We start from the raw sequence: 23,228 nt of genomic DNA on the forward strand, positions 1-23,228 counted from the left end.
ATATATCTTTGGATTGATCTTGAAGGAGTTTCCCGGATATTTAGATGGACAAGGATTACTTCCATCAACAAATCTCATTAGATTGTGACTATAAAGAAGCGGTAAGAATAAGCTGTTTCCAAACCATGTAATTGTCTTTCTTTGAGTTTGACATGGACCGAAATTTGCAATATTTTGGATTTGAAAGCAGATTTGGCGTTGGAGTTGAAGATGGTGTTGAAGATGGAGTTAAAACTTGTTCAAGCCCCGAAGTCATATTGATGAACAAATCAAGATTCACTGATGAACAACTCAAGAATCACTAATCACTGATGAACAAATCAAGATTTTATATTCACTAATGAACAAATCAAGATTCACTGATGAACAACTAATACAAATTCCACTCGTAAACAACCAAAGTTCTCTTACGAATTGATTTCAAGAATCACTAATCACAAAGTAAACTGAATATGAACAAAGTAAACTTATCTTTTGATGAACTTGAAATCGTGAATGAGTTGAGTGAGATGAGTGAAATTGATGTTTGAGACTCGATCTCGAGCTTCCTTCATGAAGCTTTCATGGCCGTATGGCACATGGCTCTGATACCATGATGAAGTTGATAATGATCTTGTTTTCATTCATATGCTTTTTCATTACAATCAATACACCTTATATAGTGTTCCTATTACATTCACTCATCTAACTAATTCTGTTCTCATTCTGTTACAGGAATGCTGAGCTGGCCGGATTCTGTTGTAACTGTTTTTCAATCTTATGTTCTGATGCTCCTGACTTATACATTAATAACCAATCACAAAACCATGCAATTATATTGTCAATTTAATGTTGCATTAGACATATGATTAGGTTCCATGTTACTCTCTAACTAAACTTTTGCATTATAAGTTAACAAAAAACTTCTTGCAAATTGTCAGCTACGTGTTTCAAGTTCCGTCATTTTGGTGATATGCTATTGTGCTATAAACAGTATTCTGAACAGGAGCCAAACATGATTATAATCACATGGTTCTATTCTTTCTCCAGAATCCAGATACACTTGGCAGTTTGCTGTCCTATGAGAACCTAAAGTACTTCGTATTCATGTGATCTACATGTGATATCTTAACCTTCTGACATATTCGGTGAAAATTAGCATTTTTAAAGGCGGGGAGTTTGAAAAGGTAGGAATCAGGTGTCGAACAGTGGACTGTCGAATCTGTGGTGGTCAAGTTTCTAACAGAATAGGGGAGTTGAAAATCCATTGTCTTGCGCAGACGGACAATCGGAAATTGCATTCGATCTCTATGAAACAAAAAAATTACACCAAAATGTGTGGCTCAACAGGCATATTATTTCTTTTGAAAGTTTGAGGTCACGAGTATACATAAAATTTACGTTGCTTTTGTACGAATCAGTTATTCTGTTACCTTCTTACATGACTACAGGTCAAGGATAACTAAAACGAATATATCGAGGTAAGAGTTTCCCAAGGGTTTAGACGTTTAGTTTTACTACTAAACTAACTTCTTGCCAAAAAAGTCATGATAGTTTTCAACAAATTAGTTGGAGTGGATACAGAAAAATTGCAAAAAGAGGAAAGTACCACAGAAAGCAAGTCACATGAAAGATCACGGTTTGTAGTTTGTAATGCATGGCTTGTAATTGTATTCGATCTGCATTCACAACGTCTACTAGCAAAATTGTCGATCAGGATAAATGAAAGGCCAGTGGCAATTTTTGCATGCTGCTGCAAACTTTACTTTGCAAAATGCAAAGTTAGAAGATCTGCCTTAACATTGGTATATGTTCTTGGAAGATATAGAGGTATGGGCCGTATGCCCGTATGGTGGTGTGACTTTTCCAATGCTCTGAAACAGCATATTAATGTCATTTGTGCCAGTAGTTAGTCGCAAAGTGAATGGGATGTTTAGGGCGATTTTCACAACGGGTGGCTTCAACCCATGGGCTTTGGCTCCAGGTCCCAGGCCATTTCTTGGTTGAGGCTTGAGAGGGCTACTAACTACCGTCTATATATTCCAATAGTCGCTTTAGGAGTCAAAATAAGCTGCCGTGCACCACGGCCAACTTGTTCTGTACTGAACCTGAGCACTAAGCCACTTACAAATGGTCTTTGGTTTGGCTCATGTCGTATCCATTTCAAGAAGGATCAATGATCAATCCAAAATCCAAATGAGCAAAAACCCAAATGGGACAGTATTTATGTATGTGGCATCACGTACGTTAGATATCATCATGGATTCTTGGTTCTTCCTTCCAATGGTGCAGCAGCCAGCCAACTCCTAATTCCGGGCAGTGCCCATTTTCAGAATTGAGACTGGTCACTGCTGTCTGCTGTGGTTTTTAGATTCTCTGTTACATTTGTTGCGCACGTACATCTACATCATCACCATTCATTACGGCTCCTATTACACGTGGTCACCAAGTCTCAACAAAACAAGGACAACCCTACTCCTCCTAAGGACCACACTACCACCTCGATTTTTGTCCGTCCATTACCTACTTGTACGTGGCGACCAAGTTTCAACACTTTGTTTTCTTTTGTTGAAACATTTTAAGATAAGTAACTATCCCATACGTCACACAATGCCAACATCTAGTACATTTTATCCCTTGTTGAACGTTTTACAAGCTAAGGTCTAACTTAAGGTAAGCTTCCAACAGGAGCAGTGAATTGACATTTGTGAGCCGCCAATACTCTTTATTCGAAAATGTGTGTTTAGTTTATTTATACTCGTTATATATACTCGTCAGTATATATACTCGTTATATATTTTTTCAGTTGACAGGTTCCCAGATGTTACATTTGACACCTATCCTCAAAATCTCAAACTCTTGAAACTCTCTCTCCTTCCACCGCTCTATATTTCCGAGTTCGCTCGCTCTCTCTCTCATAACTCTTATTAACTGAGTCATATAGGACGGACGGACGAACGAACGAACGAACAAGCACCTCACCATGGATACTACTCGAACATTCGTTAAAGATGCCAGGTTCATTTTTGTCGTTGATTTTATTTTTAGGAAACTATAATTATTGAACTATGAAGCTTTGTATATTTGATTGTAATTTGAGATTGAACAGTTGTCTTTATTATTGTAATAATTCAACATTGTGTAGAGTAGTAGATTGTTACCAGTGAGAACTCAAGTCAAGATCTCTTTACTGTTCTTATATAGATGCATTTTACGTTATCTGTTTATATATATATTTCACTGTGGCTAAGTTTAGGTAAGTTATATGAAGAGATCGATCTCTCAGTAGTTCTTGGCTTCTGATTTTGTTTCTTAAAGGTTGGAACAGCTGTTGTCACCCGATCCGATGGACGATTAGCATTGGGCAGGCTTGGAGCACTTTGTGAACAGGTTCTCTTTGAGATTAGTACTTACTGTGTTCTTTTCTTGAATTAATGGAAGAATGATAACTAGCTTATAATTTATTTCCTCTTGTTTTACTCAAATGACATGCAGCTTAAAGATTTAAACTCTCGAGGGTTTGAGGTTATTTTAGTGACTTCAGGTGCTGTTGGTGCTGGCCGCCAGAGGCTTAGATTCAGGAAATTAGTTAATAGCAGGTCTGCTTTCTTTTTTTGTTGAACTTTCTTCTATTGTGTTTATTTTCTGCATATCATTGAATATTTAACATTCTGTTGTCCATATTTGGATAATTTTCACACGTTTCTAATTTTCTCAAGTCAACCAAATTTAATCGGTATGTGCATTCCTGGTAATCTATGTTGGATTGGTTTACCAGTTATCGTGGTCCTTATCATTGGATATTGAAAACAATCGTATATTCGAATTGGCTAGGTCCAACATGACTCGGATAAGCATATTGTATTTAAAGTAGAACCTCTTGTGAAATTTAGAGGGGACTTGGAGGATTCAGGTAAGTATACAAGATAGTTCCAGCACTTGTTCAGAAGTCTGAATTTGAAATGCCTCTCCCTCCCTCCCTCCAGTAATCACGTTATACCATGACTCATTTCAAAGAGAAAGTGGCTTATTATTGGTCTTTCACTACATATTTGTAATGGGAGGTAGCTGATGAGTGATGATGTTTTACTGTTGCTTTAATATTTCATAGCTCTGTGTTAACTGTAACAGTCAGTATCCTTCCTTAATCCTCTGCTGATCTGGGGTGGAGAGCTCTTTTGAAAATCTTCGCCCTTATGGATGGTTCACCATCATGGTTATCAACTTTGTCTTTGTCAATTTCCTGAAATGGAGATGATATAAACTCTCTGGGATTATATACCTCCCTTAGCACGTGGTCATCTTTGCATTAAAAAATTGTTTGTAGACGGTTCACATGGTGTGTTTCCTGAACCCCCCTGCTCCTTATATGCTAACCATATTTCATATGTAACTGCATGTCTGCATGATGGTTTCATTTTAAAACCAAACCCTTGTCTATTAATTATGTACTATTAAGAGAAGTGATACAGATGGAATGTATATTCACCCGGGACATCCCAACTAGGTTAGCACCATTAACTTAGGAACACTCATCACGTACTTACCACTCCAAAAAAGGTGATGGGGATTACACTTGTTATCGAATAATCACAAGCAAATAACAAGGTGAAAGCCCCCCTCCCCCCCCTGATGAATAGGTCAAATGGTTCTTTATATTAACATTTATCGTATAAAGATATGCAGCTCAACAATACAGTTTATGTATAGAAGATTTCACTAAGAAATTTTTTCCTGGTTTGATTCATTTGGATTATGTATAATTTTGGTGGACCCTACTTGTTTTCCTGTCATCTTTGAGTTTTTGCTCACCGAAATGTTTCTCAGCCCTTGGAGAGGTAAGTTATAGCAGAGTGTTTGTTTGTTTGATCAATGTGCCTCAAGATAGTGGAATGAAGTTATAGTTGTATGTAAGTTACTTGCATCAGATTGTTTTTGGAGAAAAATGACAGTGTAGTTAAGAGATACTGCTCTCTTTTGGGAACTTGATTTTGTTAGAGTTTTGCAGCTTTGCAGATCTTCAAAAACCACAAGTTGAACTTGATGGAAAGGCATGTGCAGCTGTTGGGCAGAGTGGACTCATGGCTTTGTATGATGTCCTTTTCAGTCAGGTGAAATTTATATACTCTCCCATGTCCCATTCTGAGAACTTGAGAAGTAATTTTTTGTTAGAAGCGCTTGCTATGTTCTAAACAGTTATGATTTCTCCATGCAACTCTGTGATTTTCTTTTCCATGTATGGACTACCATGTTGTGCAGCTCGATGTGACATCATCTCAGCTACTTGTAACTGACAATGATTTTCGAGATCCAGATTTCCGATTGCAGCTTAGTGAAACAGTGAATTCATTGTTATCTTTGAGGGTGGTTCCCATTTTCAACGAAAATGACTTAATCAGTACCAGGAGAGCTCCATATGAGGTATGTTGATGTCACTTCTGACATTGGATTTCAATCATTCATGGTTTTTATGGCATGCCCTACCCCAAGTGATGGTCAGCTTTCATTGACTTGAAGATTCCATCATCTTATGTGTGGGTTGGGGGTAAGTCTAATCTTAAATGAAATGGAAGGGATGCCAAATTCCAATAGTGATTGACTGCTGGGGTCATGTGAAAAAATAAAAATAAAAATAAATGGTACACTATTTTTCCAGTTATTTTTACTTCTAAGAAGCAAAGTCCCTTCCTCAGTAGAACATAACACAACTACAAGTAAGGTGCTTAAATGAATAACCTCTACTTGCCTCCAAAAGTGAAGCCCCAAGGAACCAAAGCCCTCTCAGCTACATAATATTTTTATCCATGTAGTCACACACAGGTGATTCCTACATGCCAGGGTTGAGCCTAGGTGATCGCATAGCACATTCACGCAGCTACTATTACTGATTTTCTCTTCTTTACAATTTTAATCATGCGTAAAAGTGTTTTTTTGTGTATTTTAATAATGCGAAAAAGTAATAAACAAACACAACTGTACAAGTAATTGTGGATTTTTATCAAGTATTTATCATCTATCTGTTTACAAAAACATAACTACATGAGTACAACTATATATTGCTATTTTTTTTATCGGTAAAGTATAGTATTTATATATATGTAAACAAAAAGAAATAGTATGAGATATCCTATAGTACAAGCTACTATGAAACTGAAAAGAAATAAACATAGAACAATATTGCCCTCATCTCATAATGGACTCCCATCTGCACATGAAGGCCTCAAAAGGGATGTGTCAAAACTTGTCGTACAACTATATATTGCTTATGAAAACTGAGACATTATAACATCAACATTTATGAACTGGAGCTATATAACTTCTATCATGAAGTCCAGAGGATTGAATGCACCAAGTGGGATGCGGATAGATTAATATGGAGGCTGATCATCTTCGGTTACTACACCTCTGGGGTTTCCACCAATCAAGATGGCTGAGCTTGGAGGTGGCACAAACTTTAGCCGAGTGCCAGTATGGACGGTGGGGAAATTTCGGTTATTAGTACCTTAGATTTGAGACAGACAATTTTGTCGTAGTCACAAAAGAAATTCAACCTCTTGAATTTTGTTCAAATATGGTTTCTAGGGCATAAAAGGGTAGGGAAATGGGTAAGAGAGGGTTTTAGATGAAAATAAGTGAACAGAAAATTGATTGTTAGGCGATTTGAAATCAGGTTTATCATTAGGCCTTTCGACTGCACATAGGTAAGCATGGCCCAAGAAGATTGCCTAAGCTTCTTTAGCGGATTACTAAGGCGCAAATGAGCCTAGGACACCTAAGTGTTCCCTAGCGTGAGGCTCCCAACTAGCACTTAGCGTGTGCATTCTCCTTCGGCATTTTGAACCTTATCCATAACCTTTAAGAACAGAGAAAGGATTTGCTGATTGGAGAAAAACTTAAGTTTGGACATGATGGTAGGCGATTATTAACCATAACTAGCATGACCTAGACTCCAAAGAGAAAAAGGAAGATAATGAAAGCTTAAAGATCTAGATTTCCAAGAAAAAGAATAGGATCAACTGATTCTCCAGACGTTAGACAAACAGGGAACAAAAGAAAATCGATTACAAAGAGGGTAATGACGTTTATTTGATTACAAAAAACTGGTGACTTTTAGATTATTTTACGTTTTAGAAATCGAGGACCTAGAGAAGGAATAGGTCGGTACTAGTGTTTCAATTATTGGTAAAATACAACATGACATTGTTTAAAATCGCTGCTAATAAAATGTTGCTATTTATTTAAATGGAACCAACATACACGTTTAGGGTTTTTTTTTTTAATCGGTATATTCAATTGATGTATTTCAATGATAACTTGGGATACTTTTCTGTCAAATTTTTTTTGGAAATGGGGTTGGGGTTGGGGTTGTCAAGTTTTGTACACATTCAAGTTTCTGTCTAAGAGATAACATTTTCAGGATTTGGTATATTTTGGGGGACAAATCTATTGGGGAGGAAAGACCTTCTAATTCTGCTGAGTGATGTAGAGGGTTTATGAGTGAACCAAATTCAAAGTTAATCCATACAACTTAAAAGAAACACATCTGGAGAGATAACATTTGGGGTATATATGCAGCTCATGCTGGAATTCCTGTGATTATTACTAGGTATGTTTTTACCTTGAACTGTTTTTTTCGATAAAAAGTGCAATGAGATTTTAAAAGCTGGGAATGATACTTCTCTTGCAGTTGGCCACATTCAATAAATGAAACAGAAGTACTTTCATTTATTCCTTTGTTAGACTGCCAAATAAGGGTTTTTTTTTTTTTTTTTTTTTTTTGGAGAAGAAAGAGGTAATGTGGATATTTAATGAAAGTACATAAAATTGAAGTGAGATTCACATCTGCATGACACTAAGACGTCCCTATTAGTTTGACACCCGTTAGGTCTCTCACTCTTTCATCATGTCCCTTACCCCTAGGCCCTAGCCATGGAATTCACTCAGATCTATGGAAATGGACTTACAATTCCTTTTGGAAGAAATAGACTTACAATCACTTATAATCAAGACTTATAATCACCCTTTTGGAAGAAATGCAAGGAATGAGGTCAACTACCAAGATAGGTATTCAATTAACAATCTGGTCCTCAAACCTCTTAACTCTTTTCTTCCTTACATGGAGAAGGCCATTTGAAATAAATGGTGACAATCTCTGAAGTCTGAACTGCAATAAATGTATACCCCGCTTGTCTTTAGGTAAATATATTGGAAATACAGAATCTCAGCCTTTTTTACTGTTGGGGATGGAGTCTTGGACCTTTACATCATTGAAATGGAAGTACTTGTTAGCATATAGGAATTTATTTGAACTATTCCTGATTGAATAGGTAATTAGGACTTAATTTTGTGTAAGGTGTGGGGAAGCTACGTTGCAGTTACATACATAAGTTCGCCTTACTCCTGAACACTAACTTATTCTTTATTTTTATTTTGGAAGTGGCTTTGCAACTGACAACATTATAAAAGTGCTTCAAGGAGAGAGGGTTGGAACTCTCTTTCATCAGGATGCACATTTATGGACTCCACTTAAAGAAGTTGGGGCACGTGAGATGGCAGTTGCAGCAAGGGACTGTTCCAGACGGCTTCAGGTGAAGTTTACTGTTTACAATGTCAACGTCAAGTCTTGCACTTTCTCGTACTTTGGAAAATTGACGTCCTGTTTTACAATTTGAGAATTCTTTGTAACTTTTCATGTGCGCTCATTTGAAGCCAATTGTGATGACTGTTCGACTCTAAATTACTTAAACAATTTGCATTTCAGGGCTTGCCTTCAGAAAAAAGAAAGAAAATTTTGCTGGACATAGCCGATGCTTTGGAGGCAAATGAAAACATGATCAGGGCTGAGAATGAAGCTGATGTTGCTGCAGCGCAGCTGGCTGGGTATGACAAGTCACTGATATCTCGGTTGGAGCTGAAGCCAAGGAAGGCAAGGCATAGCTGACTTGCTAAAATTCTATCTTAGTACTAAATTGAGTTTGTTGAGATGTATAGTGCCACATGGAATATCTAAACCTTGGTAAAATAGTTTTTTAGTTCCTGCTGATGCTCTACTCATTGCCAATTATTTTTGAGTCTGGATGCTCCATAAGCTAATATTGGGGCAGCCAATTTCAGTTTGTCCAAAGGCCCGTTTACTCCACATCACACAATAATGTCATTCCATGTATGAGGCTCATAAGTAATGCCACACATGAGAAGGCATTTTGCGATTTATATTCCGACATGGAATATTTAAAGCCTTGCAAAATAATTCATAATTTCCTCGGACCACTCCAATCATTGCCAATTAGTTTTGGGTTGGATGCTCCAAAGTTTGAGAAATTTCATCCTTTACAAGTTTGTTTTTTGTAACTATGTACATTGTTTGCCTCTTGTGGTTGTTTTGCCTCGCACACTATTTTCATTGTGCATATTAATCTTCTTATATGACATGTTTTCCTGCTATTCTTTATGTACGCCTTCTGTTTTTGGCTTTACCTTTTTTTAATAAACTAAGATGCTATTGTTGATTTTGGTGCATTCTACTTCGCAGATTTCAGGTTTGGCAAAATCAATTCGTGTACTCGCAGACATGGAAGAACCAATTGGCCAAATTTTGAAAAGAACAGAGGTAACAGAAGTGAAATGTGAGGATTTAGTTTTCCACCATCGTCTGTTTCCTGTATAGACTGTGGATACAGATCCATAATGAGTTTTACATAAACTTTGTTAAAGTATCACCCTGACATGAAATTTTGAAAAGAACAGAGGTAACAGAAGTGAAATGTGAGGATTTAGTTTTCCACCGTCGTCTGTTTCCTGTATAGACTGTGGATACAGATCCATAATGAGTTTTACATAAACTTTGTTAGAGTATAATCCTGACATGAAACTCATTATAAAAAATGTTTAAGTCGTTCACACCATCAACTTTAAAGAACTGTGTCAAGATACTTTGGTGCTCTTGCAATATGCATGTTCCATAATGTTTCACACATTTTGGTGCTGTTGCAATATGATGGTTAGGGGTTTTAGGTCTTGGTCCATTCTCATATTTAGGCTTTGGTCCATGATAAGTCGTTGATTGGCTTTGTCCCTTTTCTGTCAGTTGACCATTATTAGTTGGCTGTAGTCAATGTGTGAGTATTTTCACTAATACCTAGGATGCCCTTGGACCAAAGCCTAATGTAGCGACTGATAATAGGATCAATCTCTAATCTGGTACTTATTGTTTGTAATCTTTCGTCTCATCATCATTTTCTAATCCGTTTGTGAGATGGGTAGGTCTTTGTAATTGGTGGAACATAGGGTGCTTGTGTGAAGTCAAGTGGTGTCTTGCTGCTTAGACCGGATAATCTTCTATTCATTATTATAGTATTATATAAAGTAAACTTTACTGATCGGAAAAAAAACCATCTCCTTAAGATTCCCTTCACCACCACGACCGCCAACTTCTATCACCATCTCCACCACTATCCTTGAAATCAAACGAAGCACTTAAGAACAAAAGAATGGTGTAACCTCACAATTGTAAATCATCAAATCTACATTTAACCAAGAACACTCCCAATACCATTTTCCGAAGCAATTCCCAAATCTCAAATTTAAGTAGAAGCCTCTCTTTGGTTCTCAAAATTAGCTTAATGTCACTCATTGTTGGACCGAATTGCCTCACCAGTCTAACAATGGGTATATTTGGACTTCACGGAATTTAATAGTGACTGTAGAAGAAGAAGATGGAAAAAGACAACGTGAGATTTGTTTTTTCTTCCTTCGGAAATAGAGTTTAGATTGACGATAGGAAATAAAATGGGCTTGTTACAAGAGGAAGAAGATGGTGCGAGAAGAAGATTTTCACTACCCATTTCTTCAAACAATCTCCAAATCTCATAGACAACATTTTTATAATGAGCTGGAGGGTGGTGGTGGTGGTAATGAGGAGATTAATGGTAAAAGCAATAGTTTGATTAATACTAGCTGTTGCGTCATGGTCATTGGTATCAAAATGTGTGACAAGGGTATTATGGGCATTTAACAAAATACCAACACTTGACTCACAGTTAACGTGGTCAAGTAAGAGGAAGATTGAAGGCTAATCTGCTATCAGTTGTGTACCTGATGCATCTAAGTTCCAAACCCTTGTTTTAGTTCCATATTGGTTCATATATTATTAGGACTATTTCTAATTATGTTTAGATATTGTTTTGATGTTTTTAGCATATGTTATTTTTGGAGTTATATTTAATTCCGAAAATTAGGATTATTAGTTTCTAAATTTGAATTAGAAGGCTAGCTTCTAAATTCATAGTCTCTTTAGCTATAAATTGAGTTGTAGGTCATTGGCCATAGTTAGAGTTGATGAGTAATAAAGTTTGAGTGTTAGAGAAAGGTTTTCTCAATTGAATTCTTGTGAGAGTTCGTGTTCTTCGCGAGGAACAAGGTTGTTGAACCCTAGAATTGACATAGGCATTGGAATTAGGTTCCAAATTCATATCTTGGTCATACGTGACCATCAGTACCAAAGCCTAAATATGGCATTTATTACAGGGACCAAAAGCTAAAATGCCTGTTGGTTATCACTTGCTCTAGAACTTCTTGTAATATCTACTCTTACATCCAGCTTGCAGATGGGCTTATCTTGGATAAAACATCATCTCCATTGGGCGTTCTACTGATTGTGTTTGAATCTCGTCCAGATGCACTTGTTCAGGTAAAAGGAAAATTTAATGTTGCATTGTTTTTTTATAGAGAAATATTAATAAGGAATAATAACTGGAAGAAAATTGTTTCTGTGTTGAAAATTGTGAGATTCTGTTTTATTGCATTAAAAAGCAGAAAACAAATAAACTTTAATTTTGAAAGATTAATTATGCCTCTTTCCTACACTCAGTTTAGTTGGTTTTTGTTTCTAGAAAATGATATGTACCCTACCGTTCTAAACTATAAGGCACTTCAAAAGGTATCAAAATTTTGTTACAACAAATTTGAACCAAACTTGAAACGTTTTTGTAATTTTGAAAACTATGTATACTGCTTGCATTCCAAATTTCCAATAGATGCTTACAGGTACAAATACCAATATCATGAACTCATTAGAATCATATTAGTTGAGAAATGGAGTCGTTTCCTGTCAGACGGTGTTGTTTTACTGATACTCACTTATTTTGGTCTGACTTAATAGATAGCATCATTAGCGATTCGGAGCGGGAATGGGCTCCTCTTGAAAGGAGGAAAAGAAGCTAAGCGTTCCAATGCAATCTTGCACAAGGTTTATTTTGCTTAGATGTGTTGTTTTTAGTTGTAATTTTCATGTTTTATTTCTTCTCCTTTTTTTTTTTTTTTTTTTTTTTTTTTTGTTGTTGTGTTGTTGTTGTTGTTATTATTATTTCCACTTGATGCAATGATGCTATATATGTTTTCTTGCCCCTCCTTTAGGTTATTACCGCAGCCATTCCGGAAAATGTCGGTGAAAAGCTTATTGGACTGGTTACTTCGAGAGAGGAAATTCCTGATCTACTTAAGGTAGGTAGTGTGATTAGGGAACCCAGACAAATGATTATTTCCTTTTATTACTCATAGAACTTAAGTCAGTATCTACTCTCTGTACAGCATGATGATGTGATAGATCTTGTGATCCCAAGAGGCAGCAACAAACTGGTTTCCCAAATCAAAGAATCAACCAAAATTCCTGTTCTTGGTCATGCTGGTATGCTTACTAATGGTTTGGTTTCATTTGAATATCTGCATGTTTTCTCTAGTTTGATGCATACGCTCACAATGCTTAAGGATGGTCTGTAAAGGTATATACCATATGATACTTAAGTTGCTTGATTGCCCAGATGGAATTTGCCATGTCTATGTTGATAAGTCAGCTAACATGGATATGGCAAAACAAGTTGTTTTGGATGATCGACTATCCTGCAGCCTGCAATGCAATGGTAATTTTTCGACCCATTCCTTTTGATCGACAACATGTTTTATGGGTGTATCTATATGGGTTTAGTTCTTTCAGATCTAGTTTCCTGTCTATACCTGAGATTAATTGTCTTTATTTCCCTGTTTGTGAAATACTACATATACTCATTGTGGCTCACCTTGCTATTTACAGGAAACACTTCTTGTGCACAATGATTTGGTGAAAACTAATGGTTTTAATGAGCTCATTGTAGGACTCAACACTGAAGGTATTGATTTCCTTGTTTACATAATTCATTAGGAAAAGGGGGAATAAAACTGACCATACTTTGTATAGAAATTGGATTTGTTGGAAAAACAGGACTGGTTATACTTTGTTTAAGAACAAGATTTATAGCCAGGATTCTTCATTCTATTCATTTTCGGGGGAGAATATTCAATAATTATTCCTTCTTGCGTAGAACTTGTTTTGTGGAAAAACAAGACTTGAGGAAAAAAAAGAGAGTAAAAAGTACATGTACAAAAGGAGACGGGGAAGATTCTGCTTCATTATTCAAATATTGACATTTTAAACTAGGTTGGCGCCTCCAAAGGCATTCAACTCTAGCGCAACCAACCCTCTTAGAATTATAATTGCTTATGTTAGGAGACTCTAACGTAAAATGGAAGGTGGGCCTTGAGTCACACAGGAAGGTACGCTTCGTGTGTGAACTACTGCTTGATTAGCACAACCATATGCACTTTATGATACCTGGATAGAATGCTGACTTTGGTATTGATATGTGGAAGATATGGTAGGATGCACCTCAGATGTTCCCCATGTATTTCTCACCTATCCCCTTCATGAGCCAAAGAAGAGAAGGGAAAATAAGAGAAAGGAGCGGTACGAAAATATAAGAAAATTCCTTATTTCCAACTACTTATTATCTCTCTTTTTTCTGAATTTCTTTCTTTTAAGCAAGCAAGTCTCAGACTAATATCAATAGTAGCATTCTGAACTTCTTTCTAGAGTCTATTTACCTCTTCATTTCTTCAAATCAAGCCAAAAGAAAAGTTGTATTCTTTGGTCTTTTTTTCATCTTTGAAGGATTTTTGTTTTTCCCAATTGGGTAAAGTAAGTGAAGAGTAGAATATGTACATAGATAGGTTTGTAGTATGTGGATTGTGTATCCATATTCGTTCCCTATACTTTAAATTGAAATCCTTACTTGATTCTCACATCTGTCTTGCGGTGCTTTTAGCTTAGGGCTGGTCATCGAGCCCAGCTGCTCGTGAGTAACTCGAGCTTGGCTCGTCTCAAACTCGTCCGCGCAAAAGTATGAGTCAAGCTTGAGCTTAATTTAAAGCTCGTTCTATATCGCGAGTAGCTCATGAGCTACTCGTTCTAGTTCGAGTCGAGCTCGAGTTTGAGTAGCTCGTGAGCTACTCGTTTTATAAGCCCATACCCAGTACATAATTTATAATTTATACCCAACTATAATTTATAATTTATACCCGTTTTAATGTTTTATACACTTTTTTTTAGTTTGAGTTCAAATGAACATAACTGCGTTTGAGCTTGAGCTCGAGCTCGAGCTCGAATCCGATATTAAACTCGTTGTGCAAAACAAGTTGAGCTTGAGCCCAATATTAAACTTGAAGTCGAGTTCGAGTCGAGTTTCTATAGGTGCAAGCCGAGCTTGAGCATGGCAAAACTCGACTCGGGTAGCTCGATGACCAACCCTATTATTAGCTATGTTGTATCTGGGCATCAAAGTTTGCACCAGTGAATTAGTTTCCAATTTCCTTTAGTTCTTACATTTTTTTTTTAATTGGCAATGCTTTTGAACTATTCAGTATTTTTGAAGGTAAGTTGTGACTTCTTTTAGTGTTAATTAATAAAATGATTGTAACATACACTTGCGGTGAATGTGGAACCTTTTTCTATAACTTCGGGCACACACAAAAACACCTAAGGAATGATCACCCGGTCTTAAGGGATAAATTTTTGTTTGGCGGCAGACATTAAATGTTTTTATGTTGGCAATGCTTTTGAACTATTCAGTATTTTTGAAGGTAAGTTGTGACTTCTTTTAGTGTTAATTAATAAAATGATTGTAACAACTTGCGGTGAATACGGCACGCACAAAAACACCTAAGGAATGATCACCCGGTCTTAAGGGATAAATTTTTGGCGGACATTAAATGTTTTATGTTGGCAATGCTTTTGAATGTATTTTTGAAGGTAAGTTTTTCTATAACCTGCGGTGAATGTGGGGGCGTTTTTCTATAACGGCAAAAAACACCTAAGGAATGATCACCCGGTCTTAAGGGATAAATTTTTGTTTGGGCGCAGACATTAAATGTTTTATGTTGGCAATGCTTTTGAACTATTCAGTATTTTTGAAGGTAAGTTGTGACTTCTTTTAGTGTTAATTAATAAAATGATTGTAACATATGCCTATTATTATTGAATGTGGGGCGTTTTTCTATAACCGGCACGCACAAAAACAAAGGAATGATCACCCGGTCTTAAGGGATAAATGACATTAAATGTTTTTATGTTGGCAATGCTTTTGAACTATTCATATTTTTGAAGGTAAGTTGTGACTTTTTTAGTGTTAATTAATAAAATGATTGTAACATTTGAATGTTGTTTTTTTAAGCACAAAAACACCTAAGGAATGATCACCCGGTCTTAAGGGATAAATTTTTGTTTTACCGACATTAGATGTTTTATTTTCATGTGTATGTTCAGTGGGTTACTTTCATGAGTTCTCATGATTGTAAGGCTTTGAGCCTATTATTATTGTAGTCGTAGTCAGGATTCTCCCTCTAATGATCATAGTCTTGGGGAGGTATGTAACTCTTTGAAGTTTAGGATCTGCCTAAACCCCATAACCATTTCAAAAAAAAAATTAATAAAATGATTGTAAATGACATATAATATGTGAAAATGACATATTATATGTAAAGAGTAGGAATTACCTTTTTTGAGTTTTTTCCCATAGTTCATTATTTGATTCCAAATTAAGAGCAATGCCTATTGTATCCTCTTCAAATTCTACTAGTTACCATGAGTCTTGCTTAATTCTTTTTCAGAAGCAAAGGAAAAATCAATAAATAATGCCTACAATAGAAGTACTAATCCGTGTTCTCTGAAATGCGATATTCAAAATTTTGAGTTGCATAAAATTTTCGGTAGTAAACAACATACCATATTATATACGAATGGCAAATGATTGCTTGAATATGAGGATTTATTATTTATATAGATTTTCCTGTAAAGAAATTGAGGGATCAAGTAACGTGCTCTTAAATTATTTGCATGTCACAGGTGTTACTTTATATGGGGGACCCAGAGCGAGCACTTTGTTAAATATTAAAGAGGCGCATTCATTTCATCACGAGTACAATTCCATGGCTTGCACAATTGAGATTGTGGATGATGTTAATGCAGCGATTGATCATATACATCGTCATGGAAGGCATGCTACACCTCCAAATTTATTTTCTATTCTTTGTTAGAGAAAGAAGTGAGTTGATATATCGTTTGACTTGTTTTCAGTGCACATACGGATTGCATCGTTACAGAAGATCGGGAATCTGCTGAAGCCTTTTTACATCAGGTTGACAGGTAAGCTTCTTACATCTGATCTGTTTGCAGTGAAAGAATAATATGACAATTTACGAATGCACTGTAGAGGCAATGTTTGGATGCCGTTGTTTCATTTATCTGTTCTCTTTCGGACTTGATGCACTTTTCTTTTGACTTTTGAAACTTTTTGCACATATTTACATCCTCTTGTTTCAAATAAAAGCTATATCTAGATATAAGTACTGAAGTTTTGAATTTTTGATGCATCTATAATGCCAGTGCTGCAGTCTTTCATAATGCAAGTACACGATTCTGTGATGGAGCTCGTTTTGGGCTTGGCGCCGAGGTAGTGTTTGTCGTAGTACTTGCTTTATCTGTTGTTTCGTTTTCATGTTCTCCATTTGTAATTGCTTGTGCAATTTAATTGATGAACAGGTTGGCATAAGTACGAGTAGAATTCATGCACGAGGGCCTGTTGGAGTTGAAGGGCTTTTAACAACTAGATGGTATGTACATGCATTATTGTCTCTTCAAAAAAAAATGGCAGCTCTGATATCACTTGGGGTTTCTCTAGGGCTCGTAAATGAGTTGAGATCCTTGGGCTCGGCTTGCTTACAACTCTCTCATGTGGCTATATGAGCTAGCTTTTAGCATTTTAGATCTCTTTTTTAAATAAAAAAAAAAATGGAGCCTGAACATAGTGAAGCTTGACTGGCTCGGTTTTCCTACAAGGTAAGTTAAGCATGCTACTCGGGCTCTGCTCAAGCTCGTTCACATAAGTATATGGCCAAGCCTCAACAGATCTCGAAGCTCGTTTAATTAAGAAGTTGAGCCTGAGAATCCTGAAGCTCGTTAGGCTCAAATCCCAGCCGTAGGTGTCACCTTCCAATGCTTACTGCTTGTTGGTTCTTAAAATCACCTGGGCTAGCTTAAGTTAGAATGGTAACCGTGTTTTAAGGTTAGAACTTTCATGAATTATTTGTAATGGTATGCAAATATGTTGAGAGTGAGTGTGTCCCAGTATTCCAATCAGCAGAGAATGAAATATTCGGAAAAATACCACTGATTCAACAACACAAAAGGAAAACAGTTCTTATGTGATCTCTGTTGGATTCCTTTTACCCTTGAAATTCTAACGTGCTCCTCATTTGTAGGATTTTGAGAGGAAGTGGACAAGTGGTGGATAGTGATAAAGGGGTCATCTACACGCATAAGAACATTGAATTGCAGTCTCAAGTGGTTATATGAAGCAAGGGTCGTCAAAACTGGTGCCCTTCCTGTTAATTTATTGTTACTGGTCTGTTCCAATCCTTGTATTTCAATTATTATTGTTCATGTAGTTCTATTTATAGACCTGAGTGCCTGTTTGTAACAGGGGGTCTTCAAACAATAAGGGTCCCCATCATCCTTAACTAATGTCTATATCCTGTTTCACTGCATGAAGTTTCTTTGCTGATTCGTAAGCAATCTGCTAGTTTTTAGTGGCTGTAAAGCTGGGATATTCCCGAGTTCTGTTAAGCTTTGTGTTTTCCAGTATGTACGCATGGATACGTTTTCACTTACCACAGAATGCGCATCTATCTCTGATTTCATGGGCAACGAACAAGCACATTTCGTGGCCAAGTTCTTCCAAACAAAAATCAAACGGCCCTACGAATTAACTAGTTTTCAAGTGAGTCTGTGTCTATGCAACCTAAGAGTCCCCATTCGGGTAATTAGCCAAGTGATCCCTGGAATTTCAAATTTGTGGGCAATAGACATTGCATTGTCAACACATTTAGGATATTGACAACCGTGCAATTTCATGACATTTAGAATGTTCTGCTGTTTTTATGATTTTGCTCGCCCACTATTTGCACTTATCAAAAAACAGGATAGCGCTAGCTATCCTGGATGTATTCTTACTCTCTACATATTTGGCAGTATACTGCTGCTTAAACCACCCCTTCTTCCGTGACTGAATTACTTCGTGGACCATATCTTCCCACACCCCTTGGATTAGTTACTATCTCTTGTATGTCTCATATTTGCTGGAAAAAATGAAATTCCGCAACCAGTTATGTTTAAAGAAGAAGACACCACATCATCTTCCATTACCAAAAGCTCTTACAGTTACAAATGTATAAACAGCGCATCATTTCCTTGGAAGGAAATGCTGAAGTAGTTAATCTTTTGAGAACAAGAATGCTTTTGTGCAATAGACCTGTAGGAGACAAGTTTATGTAAGCTTAACATACTTGTTTTCTACTAAGTTTAGAGTTAGTGGTAGTACGGGAAATGGAAGAGCACACTTCGTGTGGAACAAGAGGCGAGAACGTTAGCCTATTGTGATAATCCTGCTGGTTTTATGCAGCAGTTCTAGTTGGAATTCTACTTTACAAGGGTATCCACTGCTGGTTATGTGATAGGTTGGTTAGATAGATTACTTTAGATATAGTCGAGGATTTGGAACGTTGAAATTTGATCAAGTGTGCTTCAGCCTCCTTTTGATATACACAAAAATCTGCTCTTTCTACAAGTTGGAGCCTGTAGATTGATTGGTGACTACTTTGAAAGATTTGTTGGTATAATGGTATGCGTTTAGAATGATAACTCAATTAAACGAAAATAGAAGTACGCGACGGTAGATATGCTTCATTTTGAACTGGCAATCTTCCCTTATTGTGTCTTAAGAAAACAGTGTTCTTCAAATTTGGCAAACCCAAAGGACACAATTCGATAATTAATGTGCATCCTACAAACTGAGAAAATTGAGACATGCCCACGGTAAATTTGCTTGGCTTTAGCTTCCGGCTCAACAGCGTGATCACAATCCTGTTGAAGTATGACGATGTGCACCCCTATATATTGTTGATGTATGTAAAGTCCCACGTTTCTATAAATATTTTGGTATACCAAACTGAACCGTATCTAGTCTTTTCTATTCTCATGTACTGGAATACCTTAACATCAAGGTAAGTTAAGTATATATATAAAACTCTAGGTAGAGTATGAGTTAATTCTCTCTAATCCTATTATTCTAGCGTCTACTCTTTTCTATTCTTATTCTTACTGGTTTTTCTCTCCTAGCATTATACCAAGCGCACTCCTGCCATCCAACAATTACTTCTCATCAATTCCATCCACCATCATCGGGCAGAATACAAAATAGAGTAACAAAACAAATGTGAGAGAACGAGATTCTAGGTGGAAAACGTGAGAGAAGGTGGTAAGCATCAATGGTGGTGCGCATTAATCTGAGAGTCTAGATACTAAAAATATACAATAAACAAACGTGCAAGTGATGGCGGGAAGAAACATAAGACCCAGGGGCGGCTCAAGATAATCGGGGGCCCTAAGCAAAGTTCGGGAATCTTCTATGATTAATATATACTAATAAAATTTGTTATTTTATATATATATATATATATATATATATATAATAAAATAATAATATATAATAATAATATATTATTATATTTTTATATATAATATAAATATATAACAAAATAACAAAATAACAAATAACAAAAATATAACAAAATATATATAACAAAAAAATAACAAAAATATATATTATATATATAACAAAATAACAAATAAAATAACAAAATATATTATATATATAACAAAATAACAAATAAAATAACAAAATATATTATATATATAACAAAATAACAAATAAAATAACAAATATATATATATATATATTTTTATTTTTATTTTTTTATTATTTTTTTTTTCTCACAACATCTTATTGATTTGTTTACGTTATTTCATATGATCCCAACTTTCTCTTTTTGTCTTTCTTGAATAGTCTTCACACAAACTTGAACTTCAATTGATTTATTTAACTAAAAATTGCAAATAGAGAGAGAATGTAGAATAATTATACACCAAATAAAACAAATACAGAAAGAAATAGAGATTATAGGGAAAAACCATAAAAGGCAAAAATATGATATATGTAAGATTGAATTGTTGGCGTTATATATACTTGATTATTTGTTATAGGGTGATGAAGAACTTTAATAAGTTATGGAAGCGTGCTACTTTTTGTTAGTTGGTATTCGTATGAAATAAAATATTAAATTTTACACCAAATAATATGAAATAAAAATATGATTATTTGTTAAAAAAATGATATAGGTAAGATTGAATTGTTGATGTTATACTTAATTATTTATTATGGGGTGATGAAGAACTTTAATTAGTTATGGAGGTGTGCTATTTTATCGTTGGAGAAGAGGGGAAGGAGTTTAAGTGTTTAACACTACTTTAACAAATAAAAATTGTTATATCTTTTTTATTTTTTTTCTCACACATGTTATTGATTTGTTTACGTTATTTCATATGATCCAAACTTTATCTTTTTTTTTTCTTGAATAGTCTTGTACAAATTTGAAACTTCAATAGATTTATTTAACAAAAGAATTGCGAATATAGAGAGAATGCAGAATAATTATACACCAAATAAAACAAATATTGAGAGAGAGAGAGAGAGAGATTATAGAGAAAAATCATATAGAAGGCAAAAAATGATATATGTAAGATTGAATTGTTGTATATATCTTGATTATTTGTCATGGGTTGATGAAGAACTTTAATTAGTATTGAAGTGTGTTATTTTTTTTGTTAGAGAGGTGAGGAACTGAAGGAGTTTAAGTGTTTAACACTACTTTAACGATGATTTTATGGTTTCCAATTTGCCAATATAAAAAGCGTTTATCCAATGATTGAAAAATAAATGAAAAACAATAGTGGGTTTTGGTTTTATTTTTTTTTTCTTTATTTCCCCACTAATAAATCAATAGTGAAGTAGTGGACAATGACTGGATTATATTGTGGGGGGCCCTTGGGCTACGGGGCCCTAAGCGGAGGCCTACTTTGCTATAAGGTTGGAGTCCATTTTTGCTGCAATTTACTGTATGGCTAGTTTGCTTCTGGCCAAATAAAACACTGCCATCTGGATGAGAAAACAGACCAAGAGTTTTACTCCGTTTTTCATCACAGTGACTATGCAATTTAATGTCAGTCTTTTGTCCCTAGGCCCACCATAAATCAATTGTTTTGACTTTTGGTAATTCTCATGGAAGAAAACAAAATGTGCTCCTGTTTCACGCCCCAAATTTGACCCAAACTGTTAGACTAAACATTTGCCAATTGCTCCACATTAGGACTAAACATTTTTTTTCAATCATTTTTTTTAATAAAACCACAAGTTCACTAATGAAGAGGAATGGGGAATAGAAATTTCCAAAACCAAAACAAAAATTTTAGTAATATATTTTTTTTAAGACCATTCAATTTTGATTTGTATTCTCGACATAAATTCACTAATTAAAATTTAAACATACGTGATGGATAGCAATGTTTTAAGCCACAAAAGAGTTGTCTTTTATAAATAAAATAAAATAAAATCCACGCACTAATGACAATATACTCAATTTTCACCGTTTTGTTTCAATTACCAAAATCCATCAATTATAAATGGTATTGGGGGTGTCAATGGATCGGTTTTGGGTGGATTTTGAAAAATCCGAACCGAACCAATAAGAAAATTGGAAACCCAAACCGAACCGAACTAATAAAATATATTACAAATCGAAACCGAACCAACCAATCGAAAACTATAAAATCAATTAAATCTAAAATTAAATCGATTAATTTTAGCCACACAATTGATAAACTTATACAAAATTAATCATAAATATTACTAAACGTCATCTTAATGGATGCAACCCAAAACCAAACCAATATCTTATCGGTCGGTTCAAGAGAGGGAAAACCAAATTACCAAAATCCAAACTGTTTTTATCGATTCGGTTATCGGGTTATCTAAAACCCATTTCAGCCCTAATGATACTACAAAAAAAACATTAATAATAATTAAGTATCGGAAATTGAAAATGGAGGCATGGAACTAGTCTCAAACTTTGACTCTCAACTAGGGTTGGTCACTTGGATTAGAATTTTTGGGCTTGGTTTGACTAATTTAACATTTTTTTTTTTTGTTGCATATTTTTTTGCTTTAATTAATATTATATTGATATATAATCAAATTACAGTAAAATCGACAAGAACTACAAAGTGCATTTATGAGTTCCTTTATTTGCAATTGCAAATCCTACTCTGAAAAACAAACTCATTTATGAAAGTGCCCCTTTATTTTAGTTTTTTTTTTTAAATAAATAAAAAGTAATATCCAACAAGTATCAATATTATACCGTGTAAGACACAAATATGGTGACCAATATCAAATTTGATATGCAATTGTTCATATCAAACTCAAATGAAAAAAGATGGTAAAATTGATTATACAATTTACAATTTTATAAAATTGTTCATAAAATTGACATGTTTACAATTTTATAAAATTGATTATATTATTTGGTTATGCAAATCATGATAAATTATGTTATATAAAATTTTAATTTCATTTTTTTTAATTACTACACACCTCATCTTTAATATATAGAAAAACGAGGGGTCGAGTGAATAGTAAATGTGTGTGGATGTAGGGGTATTTTAGTCATTTCACATTTTTTAAATTATTTTTTAAACTTTTGAGAGATAAAATAATAATTTAACATTTATAAGTAAAAAAAAAAATCTGTAAATCCCACGTGCACAGTCTAGTTTCAATAAGTCGCGCACTAAACAGTTTAATCACTTTAAAAAAAAGAAAAAAGAAAAGAGAACGAAGTCTTTATCTATCCAGCTTCAATTTTTGTTTTGTCTTTTGCTAGTTTTGTGTTTTTGTGCACTACTAAGAATAGAAAAATATTGACTTTTCGGT

At 35.0% G+C, this 23,228-nt stretch overlaps 1 protein-coding gene across 1 annotated transcript; it reads left to right on the forward strand.

Moving 5' to 3' along the window:
- Window positions 1–1,526: 1,526 nt before the first annotated feature.
- LOC147483951 (delta-1-pyrroline-5-carboxylate synthase-like) lies at window positions 1,527–17,889 on the forward strand. The gene is given in 21 exon segments (XM_086579682.1): window positions 1,527–1,826; window positions 3,298–3,369; window positions 3,475–3,578; window positions 4,988–5,090; window positions 5,239–5,400; window positions 7,515–7,585; window positions 8,417–8,567; window positions 8,741–8,905; window positions 9,512–9,589; window positions 11,579–11,668; window positions 12,140–12,226; window positions 12,394–12,480; window positions 12,568–12,664; window positions 12,798–12,864; window positions 12,866–12,896; window positions 13,067–13,142; window positions 16,190–16,340; window positions 16,421–16,489; window positions 16,730–16,796; window positions 16,886–16,956; window positions 17,605–17,889. Coding segments are annotated over 21 exon segments (2,193 nt in total). The 3' UTR covers window positions 17,699–17,889.
- Window positions 17,890–23,228: the final 5,339 nt, after the last annotated feature.

This window comes from Coptis chinensis, chromosome 8 (genome assembly GCF_015680905.1).
Source record: "Coptis chinensis isolate HL-2020 chromosome 8, ASM1568090v1, whole genome shotgun sequence".
NCBI classification, from domain to species: domain Eukaryota; kingdom Viridiplantae; phylum Streptophyta; class Magnoliopsida; order Ranunculales; family Ranunculaceae; genus Coptis; species Coptis chinensis.